General features: G+C 40.0%; 2 protein-coding genes and 1 long non-coding RNA gene across 9 annotated transcripts; all 3 read left to right on the top strand.

Annotated features, from left to right (window-relative positions):
- Positions 1 to 791: 791 nt before the first annotated feature.
- LOC147156481 (transforming growth factor beta-1-induced transcript 1 protein-like) lies at positions 792 to 10,193 on the top strand. Of its 4 annotated transcripts, XM_086065333.1 has the most exons (13): positions 842 to 930; positions 1,009 to 1,063; positions 3,064 to 3,114; positions 3,376 to 3,524; positions 4,920 to 4,975; positions 5,073 to 5,227; positions 5,417 to 5,486; positions 6,313 to 6,397; positions 6,459 to 6,689; positions 6,794 to 6,967; positions 7,155 to 7,236; positions 8,422 to 8,570; positions 8,677 to 10,193. In XM_086065333.1, the coding sequence occupies exons 4-13, from the start codon at positions 3,453 to 3,455 to the stop codon at positions 8,941 to 8,943; spliced, it is 1,341 nt and encodes a 446-aa protein (XP_085921459.1). In that variant the 5' UTR covers positions 842 to 930; positions 1,009 to 1,063; positions 3,064 to 3,114; positions 3,376 to 3,452; the 3' UTR covers positions 8,944 to 10,193. The 4 variants fall into 4 exon arrangements, with proteins under 4 accessions (XP_085921457.1, XP_085921458.1, XP_085921459.1 ...); XM_086065331.1 differs by lacking the exon at positions 1,009 to 1,063 and having other exon boundaries at positions 792 to 930; XM_086065334.1 differs by lacking the exon at positions 3,064 to 3,114.
- Positions 10,194 to 10,215: 22 nt separating this feature from the next.
- On the top strand, positions 10,216 to 16,864 carry patl2 (PAT1 homolog 2). Of its 4 annotated transcripts, none has more exons than XM_086064727.1 (20): positions 10,216 to 10,353; positions 11,170 to 11,323; positions 11,562 to 11,824; positions 11,900 to 11,959; positions 12,029 to 12,082; positions 12,145 to 12,324; positions 12,422 to 12,487; positions 12,569 to 12,717; positions 13,191 to 13,265; positions 13,341 to 13,464; positions 13,541 to 13,658; positions 13,737 to 13,843; positions 13,930 to 13,983; positions 14,057 to 14,199; positions 14,794 to 14,950; positions 15,016 to 15,156; positions 15,900 to 15,997; positions 16,084 to 16,224; positions 16,335 to 16,361; positions 16,475 to 16,864. In XM_086064727.1, exons 2-20 carry the CDS (start codon positions 11,245 to 11,247, stop codon positions 16,506 to 16,508), a joined length of 2,070 nt encoding a protein of 689 aa, XP_085920853.1. In that variant the 5' UTR covers positions 10,216 to 10,353; positions 11,170 to 11,244; the 3' UTR covers positions 16,509 to 16,864. The 4 variants fall into 4 exon arrangements, with proteins under 4 accessions (XP_085920853.1, XP_085920851.1, XP_085920852.1 ...); XM_086064725.1 differs by lacking the exon at positions 10,216 to 10,353 and adding an exon at positions 10,397 to 10,497; XM_086064728.1 differs by lacking the exon at positions 10,216 to 10,353 and adding an exon at positions 10,688 to 10,771.
- An 8,177-nt stretch (positions 16,865 to 25,041) lies between these two features.
- LOC147156479 (uncharacterized) lies at positions 25,042 to 26,479 on the top strand. Its single transcript, XR_015091542.1, has 7 exons — positions 25,042 to 25,050; positions 25,122 to 25,169; positions 25,237 to 25,287; positions 25,363 to 25,416; positions 25,499 to 25,564; positions 25,627 to 25,671; positions 26,383 to 26,479. It is a non-coding gene; the product is annotated as an uncharacterized LOC147156479 (long non-coding RNA).
- Positions 26,480 to 26,841: the final 362 nt, after the last annotated feature.

Genomic DNA, 26,841 nt, shown 5'->3' with positions numbered 1-26,841 from the left:
TTTGAATACTAATTTAATTTGAGTTATACTCTAATTATCGTAACGGTTGTAAGTTAATGCTATTTGCTCGAGTACATGCTAGCTGTGCTAGCTGTTATGCTAACTGGACAAGAGCAAGAAATAGTTTTCCTGTTTATATGAATAACGGGCTTGTGAAGTGAGTGACACGATCTTCCTCTTATCAGTGGTTAGAAACTTTATTGCAGCAAGTACTACAAAAACAAAAAAATTGTGCTGTCAAAGTTAAAGATTAACTGCAGAGTTAAAGCTTTAACTTTGACAACGCTACCAAAAATATAGCTCTTCATGTATCCCCATTATGACTAACATTCAACAACAACAAAATAATTTGTAAGTTATTTGTCAAGGGTGTGGGGGGGGGGGGGGGCGATTTTAGGGGGTACTCTAACCAGCTATTTGGCATTTTGAATATTTTTAGAAATCACTGTAGCTATTTTGTTCACGGACTTTTAAAATTTAATGTGAGGGGGGGCATCCGACTCGAAGCCCTTAATTACTTCACGTGAAGACATAAATGCACGTTTTTCCTGACAGGAGTCTGTGCAGCTCGCATGCACTGTCACTTAAACCCAATTTGTCCCCTCAGACCGGGAATGTCTTCCCTCCAGCTAGTCATGCGGTGACGTCATGTGTCCAGGGAATGCGGGCTGGGAACCGCATTCTTCCCCCCCCCCCCTCCTCCCTTCAGTTAACGCCTTCCCGACTGCGAGGAGGCATTACACAGGAAGTGGGAAGGAGTAAGTGAAAAAAAAAAAAAAATCGACGGGACGCCCTCCTCCTCTTCCTCCTGTGTGGGCGAATAACGGTGCACGAGAAGTTATTGTAGCCAGACAATAGCACGAGTCCATATTACACACACACACACACACATAGGATCCAAGCTGGGGTGTTCCACTATGGAGGATTTGGGTAAGTAGTGAGAGAGTGTGTGTGTGTTTTTTTTTTAAAAGCTGTGGAAGGGGATCTTTATTTTGGGCTGTCCTGCAGGAAATCAGCTCTCTGCTGTCGCTGGTTGCTTGATTTTTCTTCCACAACCTACCATGTAAGACAGCAATGTTTGTGTGCGTCTTGACAAAGTTGGAGTCCAATGATGGTTTGTGATCACTCACGTCCAGCTGGTCTTTTGCCTTGCGGAGCTCTGTGGTGTGTGTGCACACGCTCTTAATGCAGTTTTTTTCTAAATAATGACAATATGATGGATGGAGATAAAATCTTATTTTCCAAGACGCTTCCTCTTGTTCCCGAAAAGCATAATGAGAAGGTGGGGAGGACTGTGCCCGTAAATAGCCCAAGGCCAAGGCGCTATTACTTCTCCCAACAAAAAAACCCACACAGCTCTATGAGAATAGAATTGGACCTTTTTATTATTTTTGCACTATTTTTCTCATTGTGTCGGTTTTTTTTTTGGAGTGCCACAAGGATGCAGCCAAGCAAAACTGCACATCTGGATTAGATTGGCCAGTCAGGCTGGCTGGTCGTGGCCATGTTTGGTCCACTTTATGCTCTTTTCCTCCCAAATATGTACTGTTGTAAGTTAATGTGTTGAGAGAGGAAGCTTGCAGCAGCGGCCAAGACAAACAATTTGGATGGGCCCGCTCTAAATATGGGCATAATTCCCTTTGGGAGAATTTTACCTCCTTATATGAGCAGACCGAATGTGTGTAAGAGGGAGCAGGAGGGGGGGGGGGGGGGGGAGTTGTAGATTATGCACATGATCCTCGCCACACACTCGTACCAGGAGTGTGAATCATCCTGGGTCGATGAGCAATGGCGGGAGGAACCTCGTTTATATTGAACACCAAAATGATTTTAATAGCGCTCAAACATTCATAAATAAAATAAAAAATTGGGGGTAGGAGTTGGAAATGATTTGCTAACGTTCAGAAGCATAAATTTGTATTCGCTAGCTATCCTTATACCCAGAAAATACATTTTCCTTTCGCTGCCGTGGCCACTTTAGAGCGTCTCATTGTCAGCCATGAGTGCATGCACGTCACACAGAGAAAGCCGGAAGAGTGAAGAGGGCGGGTTTGAATTTTTTCATTCTTTTGTCTGACTTGATAGTCAGCAAATGCTTTCATATTGATGTTGCTTTAGAGTGCCTCGTTGTAGGCCACGAGTGCACAAAGAGAAAAACAGAAGAGTGAGGAGGCTGGGGAACCAAAATAATAATAATAATAATAACCCTCTGACGTGACAGCCAGTGTGTGGACAAAGGCTGTGGTCTGGCGTGGCTGCTTTAGAGAGCCTCATTTTATGCCATGAGTGCACAAAGAGAAAAACAGAAGAGTGAGGAGGCTGGGGAACCAAAATAATAATAATAATAATAATAATAAACTCTGGCATGTGTGTGCACAATATGGAGAGATGACAGAAGAGCATGATTTGTTTGTTTTTTTATGAAAAAGTCTGACATGCGGACAGGAAATTGGTATGGGAGTGTTCACTTTAGAGCGCCCCGTTGTTGCAGCATATATCATGGCATCCAAATAGTATACTATACAACTTTGATCAATTTCTGTGAAGGGAAAAATGTTGCAATATTTGTAAGAAGTGCAGAAAATAACACTAGTTTCTGCCAAATTTAAACAAACAAACCCCATCAGCTCCCAAGTCTTGAGTTGATCAACAATGTTTGAGCCTATCACCGTATTAAAGCAGCATAAATAAGCAAAAATGCTGATACGGATGTCTGTGGGCTGACGCCGCTTCTGATGTGCTTCTTTAAAAAAATAAAATAATAAATGGAGTTTGACATTATTTATGATAGCTTCAAGAACTAATGCAAACCAGTGAGCTTGTAATGAATCATTAGTACACAGTGAAGTGGATGATGTCATGCAGCTGCAAAGCTAAAAATGAAGGGGTGGGTTGGGTGGGGGTGTAGAATGGAATAAAAAAAATGGACTGCCAAACACTCTTCCTCCTCTGCATCCTTTCCACGCTGGCATGTCTGGCCTGCTGAAAAATATTTGTGAAGCCTTATAAGTGCCTCCATGTTTTTTTTGTACGAGGTTGTGAAGCTGTCTCGTTTCTCCTCAGGAGTGCCTGAGCCACTTAACTACCCTCTCAGTCCGCGTATTGTTGTCTTTGGTACGTAACTGTCTGTGCATGTGCTTCTTCCACTTTCTATCTATGTATGCATGTGTTTCAAATCTGTGCTTAATAATACAGTCGCGACATGACGTCACATGTACTTCCTGGTGGTAATAACTCAAGAGAAAAGGGACCAAGTTCTGCCACATTCTGCCACCAGGAAGTACCTTGGCAACTTTTGTTTACAAACATTATCTGTACAGACTCCATCCATTTCCTGGACTATTCCAGTTTATAGTCCGCGTCCCTCCCACACAGATGCCCTCCTCGCCGATTTGGAGAGCACCGGCTCCCCTCTGGCTCGTTGCCCGGTGCTCCTTACGTCAGATCCGCCAATGCACGCCGATCCGGCCATGCAGAACCCGATTGAGGTTCGCCCACCGCCGCCCGCCTACACCCCACAGCAGGTACTGAATGATCTGTTATTATGCACTTCGTTTAATCCCTATCCAGACTTGCATGCATTTTTTCCCCCCAAGCTCTTAAATTGCTGATGAGGCTGTATCCTCCAGTTGATCCCAAAGGTCTGGAAAATGATGTCACTCTCTCCCTGTCTTTTTTTATTTGTTTTATTTTTTTAAATATTTTTTTCTTTCTTTTTTTTTTTTTAATATTTTTTAATTTTTATATATTTTTTATTTTTTATTTTTATTTAATAATTTTTTTTTTTTTTACAATAAGCGTAATGAATCCTGACATTGTGGAATATGCCCGATCCAAAATTCCACTGATGTTAGATCTTGCTCAGTAAATGTCTCGCATAAGCTTTAACATGAACCCAACCAGTTCAAGAAAGTCCAGTTGATTACTTCATGTAATGTAACGTTGCGTAACAACATCGCATAATGTAACACGACTTTGCATAACCTCATGCAATGTGTTATAAAATAACAGCATCATTTAATGTAACGTGACCTAACGTGACTAAAACATAGCAAAACCTAACGTACGTGATATGAGATCATGTAACATAGCGAAAATGTAGTGTAACGTAACATGACATAACTTCATGTAACAAGGCTGTAGGTTACATAACACAGCATAATTTAATATAACGAGATGTAGCATAACTCAACATAACATAGCGTAACCAGTGTACGTTATGTAAGATAATGTAACATTACATAGCGGAACGTAAAGGAATATGATGTAGCTTAACGTAACAAAGCATCATTTAATGTAACAAGGCCATAGGTTTGCGTAACTCAGCATAACAAAACAACGTGACGTAGCATAACGTAACGACGTAGCGTAACCTAACGTATGTGATGTAACATAACAATAGAGGAACAAAATGAGATTTGATGTAGCGTAGCATAACAAAGCAAAACTTGATGTAACAAGGCAATAGGTTACGTAACACAGTATAACTTACTGTAACGTGATGTAGCGTAACGCAACATACCATAGCGTAACCAATGTACGTTATGTAAGGAAATGGAACATAACATAACATAGCGGAACGTAATGGAATATGAGATAACATAACAAGGCATAACTTAATGTAACAAGGCAATGGGTTACGTAACATAGCATAACATTATAACGTGACGTAGCATAACGTAACATAGCATAAGCTAATGTAATATGGCACAGCATAACAAAATGCATAACAAAACATGGCATAGCTCAATGTAATGTGACGTAATATAACGGTATAGCTTCATGTAACCTCACGTGACGTAACAGCATAATGTTACGTAGCGTGACTTCACATAACGTAACCTAATGTAACTTAATGTGTATGTCGATTTACTGCTCTGAGAATCCTACACTCAATCATTCATATCTTATCGTCTCAGACGGTTTCCGCAGCCATGAAGTCCTCCCAGAATTCCAAACCAGACATTCTCTACAGGTAATCGCATTTTTTTTGTCTCCGACTGTCATGCGTTTGCTAATCACTGCGCTACACACTCTCACGCGCTCGCTTCTTTTTGTTTTCTGTCTTACAGCACAGTGTGTAAATCACGATCTCCCCGCTCAGCTGATCCCCCTCCTCCTCCTGCTCCTCCTCCCGCCTTCTCCTCGTCCTCGCTGCTCGGAGGAGGCCTGAGCGAACTGGACCATCTGCTGCAGGAGCTCAACGCCACTCAGTTCAACATCACAGGTCAGAACGTGCGTGCGTGTTTGCTATGAAAAGCTGTTCCTTAATATCACTCATCCACTGCCTTTGATGGCTATAGACGTCAAAGATCCATTTTTACTGGTTGACAGTGAATAAGTTAGTACACTCACTCTTTGTCCTCACGAGTAAGACGATTCAACCAATTCTTATCACATGTTACTGGTTTTCCAGATGAGATCCTGGCCCAGTTTCCCACTGCTAAAGATGACAAGATGAAAGACAAGGACTCCAACCTCTCCAAGTAACTTTTTTTTTCCACATCTGTGTATCTGTGGTGTAGTTTGGAAGAGGATTAGGGCCAGTGAAGACAGAAAAAAAAGGGTTGGCAGGATTCTCACTTTATTCTCAGAATTTTCACTTTAATTCTGACTTTAACTCGTTCACTGCCATTGACGACTATAGACGTCAAAAATGTATATGAACTATTTCTATTAGTTACATTTGTTTTTGTACATTTATAACAAATATAAAATTTGTGATTAATCGTGAGTCAACTATTGAAGTCATGCGATTAATTTTGATTACAAATTTTAATCGTCTGACGCCCCTCATTTTTAATAATTTGTTTTAAATTAGGGGCGCCAGGCGATTACATTTTTTTATTGTAATTCATCACATGACTTCACTAGTTAACTAACGATTACTCACAAATTTTATATTTGTTCTAAATGTACAATTAAAAAAATCTAGGTTTTCATACTTTTGCTAGCAAAAGTGAGGGGGAAAAATTAAACTAATAGAAATAGTTCAAATGAATTTTGGACGTCTATAGTCTTCAATGGCAAGTGAATGAATTAATCTCAAAATTCTGACTTTAATCTCAAAATTCTGACTGTATTAGCGCTACTATTATTCTAACTTTAAAGTCAGAATTCTGTGATTAAAGTCAGAATTCTAGGATTAAAGACAGAATTCTCACTTTGTAGTCAGAATTCAAAGTCAGAATTCTGAGAATAAAGTGACAATCCTGCCAAATCGCCCCCCCCCCCCCACCCACCCCCGTCACTGGCCTTAATCCTCTTCCGTACAGTTTGATTAGTTTATTCTAATTGTGTATTTTCCCTCAGCTCTGCAAAGCCTTCAGCGACATCCGCCACGCTGGAGTTGGACAAACTGATGGCATCTCTTTCTGACTTCCGTGTCCAAAGCACAGTAAGTCGTAACATGAAAAATACATTTTTAAAAAATAATAAATGGATTTTTCTCCCTTTAGCCGGCTCTGCCTGTCAGCCCAGTGATCACGACAACAACGCCAACAACCGCTGCAGTCGCACAACAACAGCAGCAGCAGCAGCAGCAGCAGCCGGCGGTTCCTCCGCAGACATCATCAGGGGGCTCGTTGGACAGCATGCTGGGGCTCCTCCAATCCGACCTGAGCCGACAAGGGGTTCAAACGTCCTCCAAGGGAAACTGCTCGGCCTGTCAGAAGCCGGTCGTGGGGCAGGTGAGCACTCGCCGGCTGCAAGTTAGGCACATCTGCTCCTGACTCCTGTCGCCTCTTTTTCCGGAATGTTTATCATTGTGTGTGCGACTGTTCCACTCACGCAGGTGGTGACGGCACTGGGCAAGGTGTGGCACCCGGAGCACTTTGTGTGCACGGAATGCGAGACGGAGTTGGGCAGCCGCAACTTCTTCGAGAAGGACGGGAGGCCGTACTGCGAGTCGGACTACTTCACGCTCTTCTCCCCTCACTGCGCGCACTGCAACAAGCCCATACTAAATGCAAGAGCTCTCTTTGTGTATTCTGGATCAGCTTTCCGTGCATTAGCAGATTTATATACTTTTTCACCGTGGCGACCACTCACACTTGTGGGTTTTAGTCACTCACTTTCTTCCACCTGGCAGTACCCTGCCCGCTAAAACTGTTTACAAACATTATGAAAAATGTGGTGTTTTATCTCTCCATCAGAAAATGGTGACCGCCTTGGACAAGAATTGGCACCCTGAGTGTTTCTGCTGCGTCAAGTGCAGCAGCACGTTCGGCGAGGAAGGTAAACGGCAGAGGTGGCGCACGGACTCACACGCGGTAGTTAAGTAGAAGTAGGCCTACAGATATTTGTGTATAAAAAGGCTAAGTGATTTTTTATTTTTTATTTTTTTTACTGCTAGTTAGCGTTGGCTCAGGCGTTTATGCTATCAAAATAACATGCTTGAACAGACAAAAAAAGCAAGAAAGAAAAACAAAAAGAAAATAAGGAAACGAGGAATATATATTAATTTATTTAAGCACATTTATCTGCCAATAATACAAAAACTTGACTTGGTAACATTTCCTAAAACAAGTAAATATTTATTTATTTTTTACTGCTAGCTAAGGTTGCATCAGGTGTTTATACTATCAAAACAACATGTTTGAGCAAACTAAAAACAAAAAAAGAAGAATAAAAGAAAGTAATGAATTGAGGTATGTATATATATGACTTCATTTAAACAAATTTATCTGACAATAAAACGAAAGCTTGATTTGCTAACAAGTAAACATAGCTATTTTTTTCCCTCTAGCTAGCGTTAGCTCAGGCGTTTATGCTATCAAAACAACATCCTTGACCAAAAGAAAGTAATCAAATGAGGAATATATATTAATTAATTTAAGCACATTTATCTGCCAATGGAACAAAAACTTGACTTGGTAACATTTCCTAAAACAGATATTTATTCTAATGCTAGCAAAGGTTGCATTGAATCCGACGTGTATGCTATCAACACATTACAACATGCTTGAACAAACAAAAAACAACAAAAGAACAACAAAAATAAAGTAATGAAATGAGGAATATTTCATTTAAACAAATTTACCTGCCAATAAAACAAGAAAATGACTTTGTAAAACATGTAAACATAGCTACTAGCTAACATAAAAATATAGTGATCTAAGATTTGTTTTTTTCAATGTGTAAGAAAACATGCTAAAATTTAGCATGTTTACCAAAAATAAAATCTAAAAAACTAATTATGGTAGATTAAAATAAATAAATAAATAATAATAATAAAGAAAAAAATATATATATACATATATATATTGCTATTGCTATTTGATCTTGTTTACATTGTAGTTTTTGCAGTAAGCCACACCAGTTACAATAACAAACGGCACACTGGCATCACCTAGAAAATCCATGGGATGTTGTTGTCATCACTTTTGCTCCATCCAAGCGTAGCAACGTTCTTGTTCTCAGGCTTCCACGACCGCGAGGGCCAGCAGTACTGCCAGCAGTGCTTCCTGACTTTGTTTGCCTCCCGCTGTCAAGGCTGCAGCCAGCCCATCCTGGAAAACTACATCTCAGCCCTCAACTCTCTGTGGCACCCACAGTGCTTCGTCTGCAGGGTGAGAGATTTGAGATTTTGGGTGGAAATCCAAGAAGCTTTTAGGGAGTTTTTCAGTAAGTTTACATGTATTTCGGTCACTCTAAACTTCTTCTCATCCCGCGCAGGAGTGTTACAGCCCCTTCGTCAACGGCAGTTTCTTCGAGCACGAGGGCAAGCCGCTGTGCGAGGCCCACTACCATCAGTCGCGGGGCAGCGTGTGCCAGGCGTGCCAGCAGCCCATCCTGGGCCGCTGCGTCACCGCCATGGGGGCCAAGTTCCACCCCCATCACCTGGTGTGCCATTTCTGCCTCAAGCCGCTGAGCAAAGGTTGTTTCAAGGAGCAGGAGAACAAGCCCTACTGCCACCCGTGCTTCGTCAAGCTCTTCGGCTGAGGATGTTGATCATCTCCTCTTCCTCCTCTCTGTCGTCGTCTTGAAATTTTATACTGTGGCAATGAGGCTGGAGCTGGTCTCTTTCTTGTTTTTTTTTTTTTAAGAGTGCAGTGAACCCTTGATGTTCACGAACCCTTCCACGAAAATCCTTGAGTAATTCACACCCAGACAGCAGAGCACTTTTTTTCTATGACCAAGTGAAGCTCCTCGACTCACTTCAACATATTTCCTTGGCGCCAAAGCAATAATTTTATATTCAACATTTGGCCTGAGCATAAAAATTGCAAATGGGGACGTTTTTCAATGAATGTAATCATGGCAGCAAGGTGGTGTCAAAGCACTATATGAAGCTCCTCAATCACTTCGACATAGTTCCCTGGCCGTGAATATGCAGGGGAACGCTGTACTAAAGGAAAAAGAACACCAAATAATTTTCTATTTAAAAGAAGAAGAAGAAGTTGACAGCACTTAAGCTTGGAGGTGTGAAATACAAATGAAAAGTACAGTGTTATAAATTGGATCAGGGGTGGGCTAAAATATGGCCTGTGGCGCTCTGCATTTAAATTTTTAAGAGTTATGTAATTTTTTTTATAATTAATTCATTAAAATACTTACCATTTTATAATTTGTTAATTGATTAAGGGCTGTAAATAAAATGATTTTGCAAATGTAATATCAAAATTTACATTAGTTAAAACAAACTATTTTACAATGATATATATTAAAAACAATACAATTTAAAAATGTTTTTAACTATTTAATTATTATTAGAAAAGCTAATTTGCATACAATTTTTCCTTTATTTGCCACCTGTAGGAATGATGTAGCCCATCTGCCCATTTAATAAAAAACGCTGTGCACAATTTGAGCACAAGCTTGCCCACCCCTGAATTAAATAAACCAGTCCTTAAAATGTCAAATATTTTTGTTACATGCTTGTATTTTTTTACATAATGTGCTGATTCAATGTATTTTTATTATTATCATATTTTTTTTAACCAAAAGATCGACAAAAATACAGGTATACTGACGTTTTTTGTTTTTTTTTCCTGAGAAAGAATTGCTTTATGTTTGCAGACCAAATAAATTGCTGACGGTGTTTTTATGTTTTTCGCTACATACAATATGTTGAGTAAGACCAACTAAGCTATCACACAATCAATATCAGATCACATTATTCTTTCACAAAAGCTGTATGCACTTTGCCAAAAAACTTTTCCAAAGAATAAAAAACACACATGTTCACTGCTCCCTTTCCATTTGTGTTTTCATTTTTGTAACGCTGACGCTGTCATTTCTTATGAGAAAATGGAAGCCATGCAACGCTCATGAAATAATAATCGATGACGTGCACGTGCGTTTCGCGACGAATGTGCGTGATGATGTAAGCGCGTGCTTTCTCTCGCCCAGGTGAGTTCAATTAAACATTAATACTGCACATATACGGCACATAACCGCAACCTGAACAACATTTAACTTGACCCGCCAGCTTTAAAGAGACAAAAAAAAAAAAAACATCTAAATTGCACCATGAGTGATTCAGAGCGAACGAAAGTAAGTGAAGGCCATTTAAGGTCGTTTTTAAACCGGTTTAGCTAACGAACACGTTCTCTCATTTTACGTTTGACTTGATTCGTCATGTTTGCTAGTGTTCAATGTCGTGCCATGACTTTACTCCTCTGGCGCAGTTTAGAAAATCTAAGTTTATCTAATGACAAGACCAAAAAGGAAATAAAATCATACTCGTTGGAGATGCTGATTGTTAAATGTGTGCGGAATGCTACATATGTTTGTTTGTTTTTTTTAGTTGAAGGAGAGTTGGCTATGGGTAAGTATCAACCAATCATAGGAAGGGAAGTGGGCTGACGTCATGGCTACCTTTTTAAAAGATGAATTTGAACGCTGGTTGGTTAAAGAAAAGGTTCCATTGCTAATACAGGGCTACCTTTCTATTATTCCCAACGTAGCAGAATGCAATTCTCAAATGATACAATTTGAGGGGGAAAAAAATCCCAACTATGCTTCATTTCTGTTGGTAGGAAAGCATAAGCTTTTTATTTAAATTTTAACATGTACTGTATTTATTCATTATTTACATAAGAGGTAGGTTGGCGCTTCTGTTTGCCCCCCACTCAGCTACTGCCAAGAAGCAAATGTAATGTGTCAAAATGCCTTGCAAAATGTTGTCACTAAGATGCAACTGACCAGACCAGTATTGTCATCCAGGTGGCTGAAGAAGTCGAAGAGCCTCAGTGGCCTGAAAATGGAACTGAATGGAGCGACGAGGAGGCCGAGACCAGCATGGACTGTGGGCTCCTGCAGGTCATGGCGGAGGAGGACGAGGAGATCAACATTCACAATGAGGAGACTTTCGGCATGGGTGCGTTAGGGCTTTTTTTTTTTTTTTTTTTCAATGTTACAGTAAAACAAAATATGTTCAAAAAGCATGCATGTCAGCTTCATTGAAGATTTTTATTTATTTATTTATTGATCCCACTGAAATTAAATATGCAATATACTTTCGTCTGACGGTTTCAATAAAAAAAACATTTGTAAAGGAAGATTGGCACGGATCAAACTCTTTTGATTGTGACTGCTGAAATTTTTTTTCACGTCAGATGTAGACTCACAGGTGACCCCAAACGGGCCCAACAACACCCTCCTCCAGTTTAGCGACCTGCCGCCTCGGCCCCCCACGCCGCCGCCGCCGCCGCCTGAACCCAAGCCTCCGTCGCATCACCGCTCGCCTTCCCCTCCCTCACGGCTGCCCTATTACGTGCAGTGTAGCAGAGGGCGAGGGCAGAGGAGGGGGCTGGGCAGGGGTCATATGTTCGAAGACCCCGCCGTGATGAGGATCGTTGAGGGCCGGCCGAGCCTCAAGGTGATGATTTGATTTGGCTTTTGGACTTTTTTTTTGTCATTTGACCTCCGTTTTTGTTTTGTTTTTTTACTCCAGAGTCTGGATAGCGCCATCGTGGACTGTGGAAATGTCATGTTCCATCACACGTTTGAAGACGTAAGTGCATTTTTAAAAGTAATTTTCTGTTGCATACTTTTCTCAGAAGCTTTTATTTTGTTCCCGCAGTGGACAGAACCATCATGCACCAAGACCCGAAGAGTCTCCGGATCGATACTTCAGGTGAAGATAACCGCAGCCTCAGCGTCCCCGCAGCCTCATCCGCTCTGTTTTTGTGTTTTAAGGACAGCGCCATAGTGTGCGTGATCGAGGGCCACGGAGGCCGAGGTCAGCACCTGACCTCCAACTTCCTGGATCACGCTTCCTCCTTCAGGGACGGGAGAGGAGGAGGAGGAGGAGGAGGAGGAGGGGAACCGTGGGGGCCCTACTCGAGGCGGCAGTTTGGCCCCAGAGGCCCCTTGCAGGTGGAGAATTTGTTTTTACGTACATAAATCAATGGCTTGGCACTTTTGGAAACCATATCGGCTAAATTTGTATTATATATTTTTTAATTTGCTGTAGGTTCCCATGTTGCCAGGTCTTCCTTTCTCCCGCCAGCCGCTAACCCAGAGGCAGCACTTCAATCAGGTATACACTTGGCTCTTTTTTTTTTTTTTCAGGAAATGCAAATTGTTTGTCCCAATACATGGTTTTGTTTTGTTTTATCAGACAGGAGGATTTGGTTATCCCACCAACCTGGCGTGCCCGTCCACCCCGCGGCCACTCGCTCCCAAATTGATGCAGCTTCGTTTTGGCCCCAATTCACCGAGGCCGTCCTCCTTCTACAGCCCCTCATCTAATGTGGTGCAACATTTTAGGTTTGTGAATGATGAAATGTGGATTCAACCTGGTAAAGTTACTGAATAATTTTGGTTGAAAACGTGTACTGAAATAAAATTGCGAAACTGTTTTACACTAAGCACCATTTATAAAAAAATTTTTATATATATATATATATATATATATATATATATATTTTTTTTTTTCTTTTTTTTTGGCTCTGTAAGCATCACCGTAATGAGCAAAATAGAAACCCAACTATTTATATTCATGATGCCGGTTCCTTTTCTAAGTGTATTTAAAGTTGCTTAAAACAACTGTAAAAAAATGTAAGGAAACTGCGATTGAAATTTAGTTCTCGGAAATAATACAAATTGTATCTGAAATGTTAAACATAATTGCTTGGGTGATTTCTTTCACACACCACTAGATGGAGCCAGTTTTAAGAATTTGTGCACTGTGTGTGCGTATTTTTTTTATTTGTCATTCAAATATTGTGCAAACGTTGCAGATGCCCTGGCCCCGTCACTCAGCTCCACCCACAACATAAACGTGTACTTAACCAAAAGCAACGTCCATTCCAGAGGTGCGTTTCCCGGCTAAATTTGTCACAAAATGGTGGCTGTATTTTTTTTATTGCGGAATTGCACGCCTTTTCTAGGAAAGTGGACGGTTGGGATCCTTACTGTGACCTGATGACGGCCAAGGAGAAGGAATGGATAATCCGTCTTCAGATGATCCAGCTGCAAACTGAGAATCCCTACCTTGAGGATTACTACTATCAGGTACGAAAAGGCCAAGTTTAGCGACAGTCGTTGCTCCCGTTATTTGTTAACAATTTGCTTCCGTGTGGTGTTTTAGGAGTACTACAGGCGAGTCGAAGCCAAGGTGGCAGAAGAGGAGCTGGGCATCCGGAGCAAGCGGGAGCACCCCAAACTCACGACGCCTTATATCACAAAAACGGACGCTTACACGCCAGGTTTATTCCTCTTGGTCGTTGAAAACCCCAAATGAAGTTCAGCTGTTCAAGATGGCGCTTTTTGCCCCTTTTTTGCAGTGGTGCACATCGAAGGCTCCCTGGGCCAAGTGGCGGTGTCCACTTGCTACTCTCCTCGCCGCGCCATCGGGGTTGTGCACGTGGTTCAAACTCAAGGTCCTCTCGAGGTGACTGAACTTTCGCCGGCAAATCTTTTTCCGTTTTTTTTTTTTTTTTAAATGGTCATTCCCTTACTTGCTGCCGGCAACTGCAGGAGCAAAAAGACACAAGGCGACAAGGATTAGAGCTTCTGAGCGAAATTGAAAAGGTACAGTGGGAGAGATGATGGTTTCTACCCCCTCATCCGCAAATCACTTTGACTTCCTCTTCTCGCCTTGCAGCTGTTTATAGTTCTGTTAGAGGTGGAAGAGTCGGATAGGGTGAAAACCGCCGTCTTGTCCGAGCCCGAGGAGAAGAGGTTGACGGAGAAGACCCAGAGGAAAGTGGAGCAAATCTACTACAGGATGCAGCATCATCATGCCCTGTGAGTAAATGATGGCATACGCGTGGCGACAAAGTCGTTTTCAAAATTATATATTAAAAAAAAATAATAATAATAAAAATCCATGTATACATTGCATCTGGAAAGTATTTATAATACTTCCCTCTTTTTCCACATTTTTTTGTTGTTCTTATTCCAAAATGGGATAATTGGTTCTCGAAATTATACACAAAACATTCCATAATGACGCCTTTTTATTTTATTTTAATTTTGCAAATGTATTAAAGGACTAAAATATTTGTGCAGAGTAAATATTTATGTGCAAGTGATTTATTAGATATTATTTTTTACTTTAAATACCTTATCAAAAAGTCAGTTCACCTTGCCATGTATTTTGTAGAATTAAATTTTTAATTCATGTTTATAAAACAGGAAGCCCAATTTTATTTACATGATACTATGTGGCTGCATTAGTCAAAATGTTAACAAATTTATATATTAAAAAAAAAAAAAAAATCCATGTATACATTGTTAAAATGAATTTTTGACGTCTATGGCAGTGAATGAATTAATATTCTTTACTTTCTAAATTATTCGCCTCAATGTTTTTTTTTTCTTTTTTTTCCCATGACTTAGAAATTCAGAAGGGGAGTTTCTTCCTTTCCTGGTGATCTCAAAAGGCAAAACCCTTCTTGCCCGCCTCTTGCCGTTCTTGAAGCACGATTGCGCCATGAACATCCTGAGGGTCGTCACCTCCAACCTTCCAACGCTGATGAGCAAAGACGCGGAAGAGGCAAGGATGGCTTTTTACAGGATTTTCCTCATTTGAGTTGATGGTGACTCGCGTTTTGTATTCAGAGGCTCCCCGTGCTCTACCTTCCTCTTCGAAACGTGATCGGAGGCCTGACCTTCAGTCAGCTGATCGCCGTCCTCAGAGTGGTGACCTCGTTGGAGACCCTGTCCACGAATGAGTCTCTCTCGCTGGTGTGCCAGAACAAGGTCTTTACACACACACACACACACACACACACAACGCTGACAGTTGAGAAATTAGCCTTGTGTGGTTGTTGGTACAAGTGACTCTGGTACTTGGTAAAAAAACACACACAAAAAAATTCGGAGTAATTGACACGCCCCCTAAAAGGTTTACATGTCTCGAATTGCCACAACATGGTGGAAAAGGTGAGTTTTTTTTTTTTTATTATTTTAGTGAATAATAGAGATGTAGCAGAAATTGATCTTTAAATTAAAAGGATCGACTAATAATTACCGGACATTCTCAAAATTTTCAGCAGGATGGATGGGTTTGTTTATTAACTCATTCACTCGCAGACATTTTCACTGAAGCAACCCCCTTTCGCTCCGGGCTGGTTTACTGGATTTTGACAAATTTTTCAAGTTTCGTTTTGCAGCAATTAGCATTAGAATATAGCCAAGTTTCATCGTTATTCACAAATCTGTTTAAAACGGTGGGGAAAAGAGCTTTTTTTTGCAACATGGCCCTGGTTGATCTCTTATACTCTGCTGGCCATTTTTGTAATAACTACCATTGCTTCAAGCATTCTCTTCAGTTCAGAGGCTGCATCAAAGCCTTCTCTATACGCTAGTATAAATACGTCTTTGGGAGCAAATAATTTAATATTGTTTTTTGGCTCCCTCTAGTGGTATGTGAAAGAATATCGCAACCTTAATAATTACAATTACAGCCTTTTAATCAAACAATTATTTTTCCTTTCTTTCAGTTTGGGCTGTCGCTTCTTTATGCTATGCTGTCCCACGGAGAGAAGTTGTTGTCCTCCGGTGTTCCTCTGGAACCCAGCATCGGGGACTTTGAGACATGGTACCACTTTTGGCTTGTTGCGTCCGAAAAGATCGGTTCCGATGCCACTTTTCTTTCTTTCTTTTTTCTTTTTTTTGTCTTTTCAGGACGGACACAATATTCCAGGTGGCGGGGCAGCTTTCCCAGTGTTCGCTGGTGGAGCCGCTCCTCTTGCCTTCCAACCTGCTGACGCTCTTCTGCCGCTACCTGGACAAGCGCACGGTGCACCAGCTAAAAAGCAACATGGAGTGAGTCCTCTTTCACAGCAAAAGCACGTGAATTTATTTTTAATGTATATTTATTTATTTTATTTTATTTATTTATTTTTTATTTTTTTGGTCATGATTATCCATTTTAGGCGCATTCATCAGCGTCGCAATGTGTGGTGGGTCTTTTTATTACCTTTTATTTCCTTCCCCACCTAACGTATGCATTTAATCTGTTATTGATTCAGACACAAAAATCTACCCGAGATAAAGCGCACTTTTTTTATTTTAGGTCTGCGACGGGAGGCCTGGCACTTCCGTCCTGAGGACGACTGAATATGTAGCGAGCAAAGGCGGAACTTGGCTGAAATGCCATGTACATATTTTGATTCTTATTTGTTCTGTCTCACTCATTTTGTGCACATTCAAACTGTTTCCTTTTTATATATTTTTTCCCGCAGTTTCGGTTATGCTGAATTCTGCCGTTTGTCCATATTTGTATATTTCCTATCAAATTGATGAGGTTCGGGATTGTGTAGTATTTGATTGTACAGTCAAACCTGTGTTGTATTATATATATATATATATTTTTTGTTGTAAAAAGTCTGACTTGTGTATACATGTATTAGATGTGACCTTTTTTGTTTTTCATTTGGAAACAAGAATGATTTAAATCTCACCCTCGTAGAGCACTTGCAATATAAATAATAATAAAAAAAAAATCTTTAAAAATGGACAGTTTGTAGTTTTTTTTTTGTTTTTTTTTTTAACTGAAAATCTACAGTCCAGATTTACTGCTCGTTTCACAATTTGTTGACTTTTTAGCAAACAAGTTGGCGTTCTTTGCAGAGACGCTGATGTGCGACATTCCTCGAAAGAGAGCGCGGGACAACTCTGGACTTTTATCAGGCAAACGAGGAATAGTCGAACACAAAGTACTGTAGTTTGCTAATGAAAAGCAAATAAACATGCAGATGAGTTGGGGAAATTCTGACAATACGTCCAATTCTTTGGAAAAAGTGTCGTCTTTTGCTGATGCTGCTTGAGATTGGTTTTTGATCTTTTTGAGGCTGAAATCCACTTAATTGTTTTGCATTTGGTAACTTCCCCCCCCCTCCCAAATAAAAAGTAGGCTGATTTTTGACTGACAGGTTAACATGCCAAAATGACGTGAAGTCTTTTTGACACTGTGTGATTTTGTAATCGAAGTGTTGACTGAGTTTGTGCAGAAGCCAAGTATGTGAGAGGTCTGGGCGGAGCAGGAGGTGAGACGTTAACCTCTCCTTGACCTCATAAGATGAGGATTTGAGCTTTGAGTGAGGAATCTCAGTTAAAGGTGAGATCTCTTCCTCTTTTTAGTTGCTCTTTCGTTTGAAAACTCTGCAAGTGGGGGGGGGGGGGGGGGGCGCCTGATTCGAATGACGGGCGTACGGGTGACGGCATGGAACCTCAAAGGTCTCCAAAATGGTTTCCATGGAGTTGCATTTGCACCTACGTTTGAGGTCATGTCTGTCATATAGGGGACTGCTGCGTATGGCTCATTGAATGTGTAGATACCTTTTTTATTTATTTTTTTGCTAGTGATTTCTTGTAATTTAAAATTTACTTTGAATTTTACATTTAAAAAAAAGTGACAGTTTACGTTAACATTTTTTTTTAATTTAAAAAAAAATAAAAAAATTTTTTTTACAAATGTGGTATATGTTGCATTTAAATGTACAAAATTAAAACTAGAGGTGTTGGTACCACTTTATTAATGTCCTGTCAACATTTTTCTTAAATTGTATGACCTATTGCAACGTTTGGGATCTTAAATCATTAAAAATAATAAATGTGGAAAATTTACTTCTGGTTTAAAAAAATATATATAAGTGGTATCGGCTGAGTACTCGAACTAGTATTGTTGGACTGAAAAAAAGTGGCATTGAACATGCCTATTTTCAAGTATACAAATATTTTAAATTGTGTTATCTTGTAATCAAATTAAAAAATCATGAGTAAAAGTTTATTATCTACAAAATGTATATTTAATTCATGTTTCATTTCAAAGTACGTGGCGGGCCATTGAGAAACACACAACGGGCTGTAAGTGTCCCCCACGCCAGACATTGGACACCCTTCCTTTTATACAGACGTAACGCAGATGACCCAATTTAACACACTTTTATTCAAACTTGTAACAAAGACCCCCTCCTGTTATTGAGTCTGCATCATCACCCTGCTAAGAAAACACCCGCCTGAATCGTTTCAAAGTTTCTTTTATCCGGACAAACGCGAGCGATGCCATGCAGAGGTCATCAGTCACTGTCCAAACACACACTTTGCTTTTCTAACTTTTCTCTTAAGTGTAAATGTGCTTTAAGTGCCTAATTGCTCACTTTGCGTGTATGTGCTTACAACGCCTGTGTGGATTCAGGGGGGCGGAGGGGTTGTAGGAGGAGCACTTGCAGCCAGAGTGTATATGAGACCCTCACATCGGGCGCCACATCTTCACTTCATTCAGGCCTTTTCCCTTCCCTCCCAGATCCAACATGGGTGGATGCTTGGTTTTTCAGTGTGTGCTGATCCTGTGGCTGGTGCAGATTGCGCATACTGGGGGTGAGTACGCAAAAAAACACGCTTGGAAATAAAATGCAGGCCCAGTTGACGAATATGTGTTTGAAGACAAGTTCGGTGTCAAACGTGCTGTGCTCACTTTAAATTTCTCTATTTTAGGTGTCTAATAAAAAAAACTGTCATGCCTGTGTAAATGAGGTTTTTTATTTTTTATTTTTTTATTTTTTATTTTTTTTATTTCACAATGATAAATTGGATGGATGTTTAGATCACAATTGCGATAAAACTTAGTGGTCGCCATTGGGCAGCAAGTCATAATATTTCTAATCATTCAAAAAAAAAAAAAAAGTGCACTGACGGTGTCCTTGTGTATAATACGGTCCCCCGATTGGCTAGTATCTTTTCACAGTGAATAATGTGAAAGAATTAAAACTATTTTTCCCCACACCTGTGATTAAGATTGAGGTATTTGAAAGGATTTTTAAAAATGGTGCCAAATCTTATTCTTGCGCTGTACGTGCTCCTTAAGTAAAGCTATTTAATTTTTTTTTTTTACTTTTGCTTTTAAATATCCAATTCTGCAACTGCTTTTAAATGTTGTACTTTTTATTCCAGTATGTGAAGAGTTACGTGTGTATGAAATGTGGTATAAATCAGTTTATATTTTTTATTATTATATTATTTTTTTTAAACCACCTCTAGTCTAGGTACTGTTAAACGTCTAAACAATGTGAAAAATTTCCCCTTTACTTCCATGATTTTATTTTTTCACGGGATTTTTACAGTATTCGAAAGTGCAATAACAGGGAATTTACCTTTACACAAATATTCAGTAGGCCATTATTGTAGCTGTTATTTTTAAGTTTGCATACCACTGCATCTGTTAGAAGTAGGCGTGTCAGGCCATTAAAATGAATCGCATGACTTTTCTATCTGTTCTAAATGTACAATAAAATAAAGTTTTCATACTCGTGTTAAACTAATTGAAATATGGCTGCATCTTTTAGTAATTTCATAAAAACGAGTCCGATATTGATTTGGGTTGAGTTCATTTTTCTTTCTGCCACTAGATGGCATCATTACATTTGTAAGGCATTGGTGACAGCTCAGTGCATTTTTCTTTTCATATTAAGAGCTATCTAATCTTTAACATGAAGTAATTTGTGGAATTCTGCACAGTTTTAAAATTGTAAAATGCAACTTGACCCCAGTCTTCACAAATATAAACATTTTGGTAAAGTTTATTATTGCTAAATTTCCAAGTGGTTGTTATTAATTGCGTGTAAAAAAAAACAAAAACAAATTATATTGTGGCGTTAAAGGAACTTTAAATGAACTCAAACTTAATGCCTGAATTTTAAGCTAACTGCTGCTAATCGCCTTATTGTCATTTGATTGATCTTCTTTAAATTTTTATTCAACTCCGACTATGTCTCATGGTCCTCTGCCAGCACGCTTGTTTTGCGGCCTTGTCCCGTCAACGGTGTAACTTGCTCCGAGTTGAGATAAATGTCTTTTTCAAACGCTGGGATTTGCCTGTCAAATTTCAAGCCATCGTGTCAACCGGAAATCTTAGCAACCGTGTCGCCCTTCGGCCATATGTTCCGTTTTTGCGCGCGGCCGCGCCGAATCAAAGGCAGTGGAGCTTCGGTGGCAGCAGCCGTCTAAATTTAACATCCCGCTGCGAGTGGAAGAGAATGGCTTTTTTTTTTTTTTTTTTTTTTTACTGCCTTTTGCACAGTCGCTGCATTGACTTCCAACTATTGCTTCCCAAAAGTGTTACAAGTCCTCGCTGGCCATTCATACTTGCAGATGCATCTCAAATTGGAATGTTTTGGGAAAAAAATTCATCTCTCACATTATGCATCAATTGTTGGTTGAAGGCTATGGTGCTGGAGTGTCGGGAGTACCTAATGGTCACGGACACTTTAATGGTGAGTCGGCATCAGCGCGTTTTTATTTTTTATTTTTTTGGACTGCGTTTAAGTCCGTAGCTAATAATGCTTTTTGTTGTAGGGAAGAGAGCACACAATGGCGGAGGCGCTGCACGAATGCTGATGCCAACCAAAGGTTTTAATCATCAATATGGCAAACTGATTTCATTTCTCACGAGCGCATTAACATCCGTTTGCTTTTTCTAAGGTGTGGGCTCACATAATGGATACGGTGGATACCCAAATAAGGGCGTAGGTGAGTGAACGCGAAATAAAAGCAACCTCTCGTTTTTGATTGGCCCTTCACTCCCATTTAAGGCTACGGAGGAGCTGCGGGGATGCCCAATGGAGCGGCAACGAAAGGTTGATTGTTTTTTTTTTTCAATTTTATTTTAGTGGAGGTCTGCTTTGAATAATAATCAACAAATTCTAACTTGTTTTGAAGGCTACGGTGCAGGGAGAGGTCAAGGAGGGTGGCCACAAGGTAGTGACATACTGAACATGCGTTGTAAAAACGGACACATTTCAATTGATGCATCAAACAAAACTAGTCTTGGTAGTTTGTCATTTCTGATAGTGGCTTTAAAAAAAAAAATAATGCTACATGTTTATATTATGAAATTTGTTGCAGGATATGGCGGTCATGCTGGTCCCACCAACCAACATCCAATAAAAGGCAACGGTATGCTTCCGTTAGGAAATCTCATTGTGCGCGCTCTCCAGCAATGTGTTGATGCGGAATGTTCACATTTCAGGCTACCGAGCTCACGCTGGTGCATTGGCTGGACGGGGAAATAAAGGAAATGGTAACTTTAGATGATCAGGGGGGAAGGATTTTGGCGAACGTTGGATTGTTGGGAAAGGCTAGACGCATATTAAATGAGAAAACAATGTATATTTTGTATTGTTTGTTAATATTACCGTATTTGAAATTTGGGGTAATTCCTACAAAACCATTATACAATCATTATGCACACTGCAAAAATAAATAAATAAATGCCATAAGAATAATAAATTATGTAGGGTACCTTGAACACACCGATAAACAATTTAAACATTATGTGCATTTCGATCGAGTGGTTTTGTGGAATGGCCTTGAGGAAAACATTAAAAGAAGTACAAGTATTTGTCATTTTTAAGAAATTGTATAGTATTAAAAAAAATCTTTTTTTCTAAATATACTAGAGAGGAATAATAAAAAAAAAAAGTGGTTGAAAGTACAATTTTTGTTAAGGCATTTATGCATAATGAGTTAAAGAAATAAGTGAGTTGAAATCGGGATAGGACTGGATAAGCAGTTGCTTCATCCTGTTCCATTTCCAACAGTAAGTCTTTTCTTTTGTAAATGAATTTCTTTGGAAGTCATTACTACTATTTATGGAGAACGAAAACGGTTAAAAAAAACCCCGTAAATGTCTCTATTTGTTTTTGACACAATTGTGACATTGTGCTCTTTTTGTTTTATTGTCATTTTAAATGTTCAAAGTAAAGTTGAGTGCAACTACACTCTAAGAACAGTTGAAACAAAAATGGACCGATCCTCTACATGAGTCTATTTGTATTTTGTATCAAACAACTCAGAAGGTTGGGTTAAATTGACCCATAAAGTGAATCAGTCCATTTTTTTTTTTTTTAGAGTGTACCTTTTTGTAGTATTCATGAAAACTCTTGATGTTGTAAGGTTATGGAGGTGGACCCCAGAATGGAAACAAAGGCCAAATGAAGGGTGCGTAATCAGATTTGAACCATTAATGCTACAAATTCCGAGCAAATTAATCATTTCAAGTCCTGCAACATGATAACAAAATGTTTTTGTTAGGTTATGGGCCTGCAACCGGAGCTCTTGGTGGAAATGGAGCCAAGCCAAATGGTGAGTTATGGCCACTGTATGATGTATTATTAGTTGCTGTGGTTGACATCAGCGAAATTAAACTTCCTCCTCCTCACTGTACAGTACTGCATTTTGATGATCTAAAAATATATTTGTACCCTTATAGGTCATGCGCGCAGCGGACTTGCCAATAAAGGTTATGGTAAGGAATGTTTGCTGAGTGGATTGAACTGCCTGAGTGGAAAATATTGGAAAATTATTATTTTTAATTTGGCATCCTTGCAACCTTGTGGCTTTTTTTTTTGTATTTCAAATAAGAACATGGAAATATGTTTGGCCAAGGAGTACAATTTTGTCATGCATAAATGCACAGTGAACCCCCAAGGATAATAGGTGGCCACCCATAAACGCCAGAAGATGGTGTCAAATTGCTTTTCCTTTTTAGACGAGGCTATACAGCCTGACTAAAAGTACTTCCTCTCTTCACTCAGCATGCCAAGATGGTGCCAAAGCAATAATTTCATATTGGAGTACAAAAAAATAGCTTGGTTATTCCGGGAATAACAGAGAATGGGGTTTGCCCCCAAATTCTCCATAGTATGTGAGGGGTTCACTGTATTAATGGACTTGACTGCTTACTAGGAGGTCAGGTATTTAGTCAAACCCTTTGTCACTATTGTTTGTTGCGTGATTTATGACCCCATGATCATATTTTGTTGAAAGATTTGTGACCCCAATAAAACCTCTGTTATGACCCGTCAAAACAGATTTGTTTGTTGATAATTTATGATCCTTTGACCCCGTTTGATTTATGACCCGATAAAAACTTTTGACAGGTCATACAGACAGTTAAATGATTGATGTGACACTTTGACCCTATTGTTTGAGTGATTTATGATCCTTTGATCCTGTTGTTTGATTTATGACCCCGATAAAAAAAAGCCATACAGACAGTTAAATGAATGATGTGACCCTTTGACACTATTGTTGAGTGATTTATGATCCAGTTTGATTTATGACACCGATTTATAAAAAATGTATATATATTAAAAATGTTGACAAGCATTACAGACAGTTAAATGAATGATGTAACCCTTTGACCCTATTTGTTGTTGAAGGATTTATGACGCTTTGATCCTGTTTGATTTATGACCCCGATAAACATTTTGACAGGCCATACAGACAGTTAAATGCTGTGACCCTATTGTTTGTTGAATGATTTATGACCCTTTGATCCTGTTTGATGTATGACCCTGATAAAAACTTTTGACAAGTCATACAGACAGTTCAATGAATGATCTGACCTTGTGACCCTATTGTTGAGTGATTTATGGCCCCCCAAAAGGTATGCTGGGGTCATAAATCACCCAAGAAACTATAGGATCAAAGGGTTTCTGACTAAAGTAGTCCTACCTGACTTCCTCTTACTATACTACACATCATTACTACTCTTCATTAGGATATGGCACAAAAGCTGGTCTACCAAATGGAGCTGGAAACAACGGTAAAGTTTGGAAAACCAAACCCCATTATAAGGCAGGTCCATGTGCGTATTAATTCCATATTGTACTCAACAGCGATGGGGGTTGCTGGACGTAAACCCGTGAAAGGATACGGCCAGCCATACTATGGAGCAGGTGATGAAACGCGTCCACAGTTATCTTGTGAGGTCAACGTTAACTTATATTTGATTCTCAATAAGGTCCTGGTGCAGGTGTGGGGGCGTCCCATGGTCAGGGGGTGCCTCAGCTTGCCAAGAACCAGGGCAAGGGTACGCGAGTTTCTCTGTACAGCTCGTTTCGTCATTGTGTGTCCTAATGGCGTGCTTTTGATTTTTTTCCCAGCATATGGCGGTTATGGTATGCAACCGATGGGTGGTGAGTCAGTTGATCCTTAATATTGACCTCTCTTGCTACTGCATACATCAAGTCTACATTTTGTGTATTCTCTTAGGCTACACTGGCGGGTATGGCAGTGCTGGAATGGGCCTGGGACCACGGTATGGAAGTGGCGGAATCAAAGGACCCAAGCCAGGTTGATTTCTTTACTGTATTGTATACACCTGCACAATCTAAGGAGAATTAATACTGTATGCCAATCTCTATGGTTAGTACACGTGGACCTAATATTTACATAAGAAATTACTAATAAAATCGCTTTTTGTAAACTGAAGGCTACGCAGGTGCAAGGGCCCAGAATGGCGTTGGAGGCGTACCAACAGGTGGGTTATTGTCTTTTTAATCAAACCATACAATCAGTAATGATGGATGTTTTTGGTGGTTCATTCTGAAGGTTATGGGTACCCCAATGGTGGCGTTAACTATCCTGTCAAACCAGGTAGATATGATTATACTTATTCACAAGTTTGAATGTCATCTTATTTTATTTTATTTTATTTTATTTTATTTTTAAGGATATGGCAGTATTCCAAATGGGAATGGTGTCAAGCCCAATGGTGAGTCTAACATTTTGCATTGAAAATGTGTTTAATGCATGTAAAGTTAAAATAATGAATTTATTTTTCAGGATATGGCACGAACAGAGGAGGTACTACCATGTCCAAAAGTACATGTACCACAATTTACCGCTATGTATAATTGCCATCTTTTAAAATTAAGGTTATGCAAATGGCGTTGTTCCAAATGGATATGGAGCCAAACCTCATGGTAGTGGATCGCACTTCTCTGATATGAGCAATTCAGAAATGATCTATTAATGATTGTTTTCTTTAAGGTTATGGAACCGCAGCTGGTGGCACTAAAGGATATGGAGCCAGACCCAATGGTGACATTCCTACTCATGTGAATGACAAATCACTGATCTTACCGACATCTTATTTGTTTTTATACTTCCCGTCAGGCGCTGGAGCTGGAAATGGTGCAGCACTCGGAGGATCCGGAAATAAACTCACTGGTGGGTTTCTGGAATTGTTTATTCCAATGGGGGCGCTCTGTTCTTGGTATTGTGATAAATGTAATAAAAAAACTTCATTCAGGATATGGAGCAGGGGGACTCGGACCTCAGACCACTAAAGGCGTCGGACCTGCATCACCAGGCCACGGTAGGAGTTCTTCCTGCGTTGTGATATCCAGACCGGGATGAACTTATGTTTTGTATTTACAGGCATTGCTGGCATACCAAACCAACCAGCTAAAGCACCAAACTCTGGTAAGTAATCAAATATTTGTTTTTTTTTTAAAGAGGAAGTCAACCTTAAACATTTCTTGACAATAATGTTATATATGACCTCACCAGTCTAAACATGATATTATAGTTAATATTACATTTGTGGAATATAAGTGTTGTAGCAATTTATTTATTTTTTTATCCATCTCACGGGGCGGCCATTTTGCCACTTGCTGTCGACTGAAGATGACATCACAGTTGCTCAGGCAACGACCAATCACAGCTCACCTGTTATCTGAAGCTGAGCTGTGATTCGTAGTTTCCTGAGACTTGAGCAACTGTGATGACATTTTCACTCGACAGCAAGTGGCAAAATGGCCGCCTTCTGATATTGATAAAAACTGCTGGATTTTGCAGCTTAACTCATATTCTACTAACACCGTATTTAACCAAAATACCATATTTGGCCTAGTGGGGCTGCATAGAACTTATTATTTTCAAGAATTTTTGGGCGGGTTAACTTGCCCTTTTTTAAGAGTAATTTTGTAACATATTCCACAAGATGGCGATCATAAAACACCATCAAGCATGTACACAATCTTGAACCAATGTTACATCAATCATCTTTAAGCAGATGATTCTACAAACAACCTTCACACGAGGCTCATAAATACTGACCAATATTCTAGCCTAACTAGCGTGCTAGCATAAACGTAACAATTTATATGGAAGTGCTTGTGTTTGCATTTTCAGGATTTGGCCAGATGCCGTATGCTAAAGGTCCAAAGATGATGCCCGGTGCCCCAAACGGCAAAGGCCTTAAAGGCGATGCTCTACCACCTCAGCAACCGGGCTTAACGCCTCGCGAGGGCGCCTCGCCGCAGCGACCAATCATCCAAGGTGATGCGCTGCCGGCGCCTGAGCCCACCAACGGCCGGCTTGTTCTGGTCACCCAAGACCAGTACCAGAAGCTGCCGTCGCCTGTGCAGGATACGCCGGCATACGCGCCCGTTTTCCCTCAGGGCAAAGAACCCAAGCGTGGGCCTGAATCTTCTCTTGGACCAGCGTTCATGAAACCACTGGACACAAGTGGGAAGCCCCCCTCTTATGATGCTGGACAGGCTGGCGGTAGACCTGTAGCCCTTCTTCAAGGCAAGTCTTAAGTCACGTGTATTCATAAATTAGCCACATTAGCACTCAGTTTCTGTACTT

The sequence above is a fragment of the Leptonotus elevatus genome, chromosome 20 (genome assembly GCF_054856555.1).
Source record: "Leptonotus elevatus isolate MCC_2025b chromosome 20, RoL_Lele_1.0, whole genome shotgun sequence".
NCBI lineage: Eukaryota > Metazoa > Chordata > Actinopteri > Syngnathiformes > Syngnathidae > Leptonotus > Leptonotus elevatus.
This window is presented reverse-complemented; position numbering and strand designations above follow the sequence as displayed.